The sequence below is a fragment of the Sinocyclocheilus anshuiensis genome, unplaced genomic scaffold (assembly GCF_001515605.1).
Source record: "Sinocyclocheilus anshuiensis isolate Anshui unplaced genomic scaffold, SAMN03320099.WGS_v1.1 scaffold281, whole genome shotgun sequence".
NCBI lineage: Eukaryota > Metazoa > Chordata > Actinopteri > Cypriniformes > Cyprinidae > Sinocyclocheilus > Sinocyclocheilus anshuiensis.
Genome location: NW_015540849.1, coordinates 435,225 through 438,683, shown reverse-complemented (window position 1 = coordinate 438,683; position 3,459 = coordinate 435,225). Strand labels below are relative to the sequence as shown.

The 3,459-nt window shown below is 38.7% G+C and overlaps 1 protein-coding gene across 1 annotated transcript in view; it reads left to right on the top strand.

The window, feature by feature from the left end:
* Positions 1–2,836, top strand: part of LOC107687701 (eukaryotic initiation factor 4A-I-like) — an 11,201-nt gene extending 8,365 nt beyond the window's left edge. Inside the window, exons 9-12 of the mRNA XM_016485143.1 lie at positions 501–590; positions 913–992; positions 1,086–1,173; positions 2,693–2,836. Of these exons, the coding sequence (XP_016340629.1) occupies positions 501–590; positions 913–992; positions 1,086–1,173; positions 2,693–2,836 (402 nt within the window). The remainder of the gene's footprint in view (positions 1–500; positions 591–912; positions 993–1,085; positions 1,174–2,692) is intronic.
* The last annotated feature ends 623 nt before the right edge of the window (positions 2,837–3,459 follow it).

Below are 3,459 nucleotides of genomic sequence, written 5' to 3'. Positions count from 1 at the left end.
ATATATATATATATATATATATATATATTTATTTATTTATTTATTTTCTTATTAAAACAATCAAAATCAACAATCAAAAAATAAAACGAAGATTGTTGGTAGCTAAACTGTTTTGGTTCCCACTGACTTCCATCGTACAAACAAAAAATACAGTGGAGGTCAAGGGGAACCAAAACAGTTTGGTTATCAACATTCTTCAAAATATCATATTTTGTCTTCCACAGAAGAAAGTGTGTTCAGCAGAACAGGCATATAATGCATAACAGGTTTGAAACGACATGACAAATGAGTAAAAGACAATTTTCATTTTTGGGTGAATTATCTCTTTAAATGTATTAATTTATTTATTTAACTTTTGCGCTGTGCGTTGGTGCTGTGCAATTTTGTATTCATTCTACACACTGATGGTCTGATATGTGCTCCTATATATAATTTTCTGTCTAATGAATACTTTAAATGTAATGTATTATATATAGTATGGTGTGTGTTATTTTTGTCAGCATGGAGACATGGACCAAAAGGACCGTGACCTGATTATGAGGGAGTTTCGCTCTGGTTCTAGCCGTGTCCTTATTACCACAGATCTGCTGGTGAGCAAATACATCAGTGCATGTTCTCCTAATGGAATGAATTCTATTAAAATCGGGTTCATATAGCAGATGAGGTTGCCAGACTTCCCTGACTCCTTAGTACCCTCTAGTGCGTTGGGGTAATTATAGTATCTGGTATAAAAATAGTGTGTATCCTGCTATGGATGGCTCATTCTGTCCTTCCCCATAGCTTTATCAAGCTACACACATGTATATGTTAAATATCAATGCTAGCAATTTTAAGTTATAGTACGTGAGCTTTGATATTGGAATTGAAAAACACTGGGAATAAAAAAGAAAATGTCTTTTATCTCATTCATAGGCCAGAGGTATTGATGTCCAGCAGGTGTCTTTGGTGATCAACTATGACTTGCCAACCAACCGTGAGAATTACATTCATAGGTTTGTGTTTGGTACTCCATTCTAACCTTGAGCTTGACTTAAGCAAATGAATTATTTTCAATGACACATTTGCGTCTTCTTTTATACTCTTAGGATTGGTAGAGGAGGCCGTTTTGGCAGGAAAGGTGTAGCCATCAACATGGTGACAGAAGATGACAAGCGTACTCTGCGGGACATCGGTGTTATATTCATCCAAACTTTTCCATAGTTGTTTGGAGGGTGATTCTACCATGACTTGGACATGTACCATGTTTTTTTTTTTTTTTTTTTTTTTAGCTGGGAATCATCAGATTTTTTGGAGGGGTAATTGGACTACAGTTACTGGTTTCCAGCTTCTGTGCATTGACATGTTTCTTTGAGCACACCTCATGTTGCTGAAGTATTTGGGCCATGTGGTAAAAGTGTGCTATCTTTTAATCCGACATAAAAAGCATTGGATTTGATTAATTTTTTTTCAGATCAAACTACTCGTTGCTGTGCCAGATCTATTTAGTCACCCTTATACAGTATATGATGTAAGATGTCTGAGTATTGCGGGCTTCCTGAATTGAGATATTTGGAAGTCCTTACACAGATGAATTTTGACTGAAGGTGGTACAAAAAAGTGATGGAGAAAAAAAAAATCATATTGCAACTTTTTTCTTTTTTTTTTGACATTTAAGTTGTTTTGCAAGTGTATTTTGTTTTTTTGGAGAGGGGGTAAATTTCAATAAAGCTACAGCCTAACTTGTCAAAATGTTTCCTTTCCCTTGTTAAATGGTTTGGAAGTATGGTTATGCTGATTGCCTTTTTTCTTTTTGCAGGTTCAAGTTGTTAAAATGACTAAATATTAGTTGCATGATAACGGAAATAATCAGTTTTTCATTTTTTGGGGGGTGCTAATGTAATGAATCTACATTGGAATATGTGTTTACTTTACAGTCATATTTTAACCAACCCCTAAACCTTTAGTTATTCTATCCAGCTTAAAAAACATTTAAAGGATTTGAGGTTAAAGAACTACATGAAAGTTTGTTTGTTAATACACTTACAAGCAGGATCTGCCATAATCTTTTATTGCATGTGAACTTTTAATTCACTGAAAATTGCTCTTTTTTTTTTTTTTTTACCTAACGAACAGGTGTAGAAAAAAGTTATTTATTGTAAAACGATACTGTAATGCCACTGTTCAACACTGGAGGGAGGCTCCACACAGCAGATCTGAACCTTTAGAATGCAAGAACAAACAAACTGCAGTAGACAGATAGACCAGAGCTGGTTCTGAAGTATAAGGATCAATGCAAATTCAATCCAAAACTATTAGGAATTCAGAGGTCCTGAATTTGTTATAAACTTCAATAACAAATCTGTTCTATAACAATTCTGTTTACATTTTTTGTTTTGCCTTTTACAAGACAATGTAGCACATGCATATGCATGAAGGCATATACAAGATGTTTGTTGCAAATGAACTAAAAAATTGCTTATGGCACATTGGAACAGTTTGCTAGTAATTAGGAATTGCACTGCTTTGCAAATCAGCCGTAAACTTTGAACTGAATCTCTCTCCTCTTCATCACCTTCATCCCCATCGCTATTCCACGGCACCTTACCATCCCCAACGGCTGCGCTGCAGTTTCTCGCACAGCGTAGGTGGCCTCGCCGCCTCCCCACCCCCCTTCCGTGGCAATAGCGTTTGTGGGGCATGGTGATTTTGCAAGTGGGAGGCTCGTAAAGGCCTGGCTGGACAACCGGGCAGTGTGATGGATGGAGGGAAGGCCGCAGACTCCATTTACATGAGAACAGAAGCCGGAGAGCGGCTGAATAGAGGGGCTTTCAATCTGCTTGTCATTGAAAAAGCTTAAGAACTTTCTCCAGCGACTAACCAACCCCCCTGCTCCGCTCTCTCTCCCTCTTACTTTCTTCTTTCTTCTCGACCCCCTTTTTCCCCCCTCGCTGTCTCTCATGCTTTTCTTCCACCACCGTCCTCCTCCCCTCCCTCTGTCCATCGCTCTTTCTTTTCACTCGAAGCCCCCCTCCCTACTTCATTTTTTTCCTCTCTCTTTTATCTCCGACCATCCAATCTGTCATTCTGGATCTCTGCGTCTCTTGCATGTATGATGCTTGGCTTCTTTCAGGCTTTCTCTGGACTCTCCGGCTCTCTCGCGAGGCCCCCACTTAAATTTTGATTTGATTGTCGACACAACACCAGGAAACATCAGTGTGTTTCCTCTCTTTATTCTCCTGCTCTTGCTTATAATGAGACTGATCCCATACATGAGAATGACTCATGGACAATAGCTCCGGCACACTCCATATTCAGCCTCCACATAAAGTAAGGTTAATTGTATAATAAGTGTGTGACAATGACCTGCAACAATGGCTCAAGTCAATATTGACGCCGTACAGTGGGGTTTTGCAGCGTCAGGCCGTGAGCCAGAAGAAAACGGCAGCTCACGTGTCAAGCGTGGGATTTTTTTTACATTCC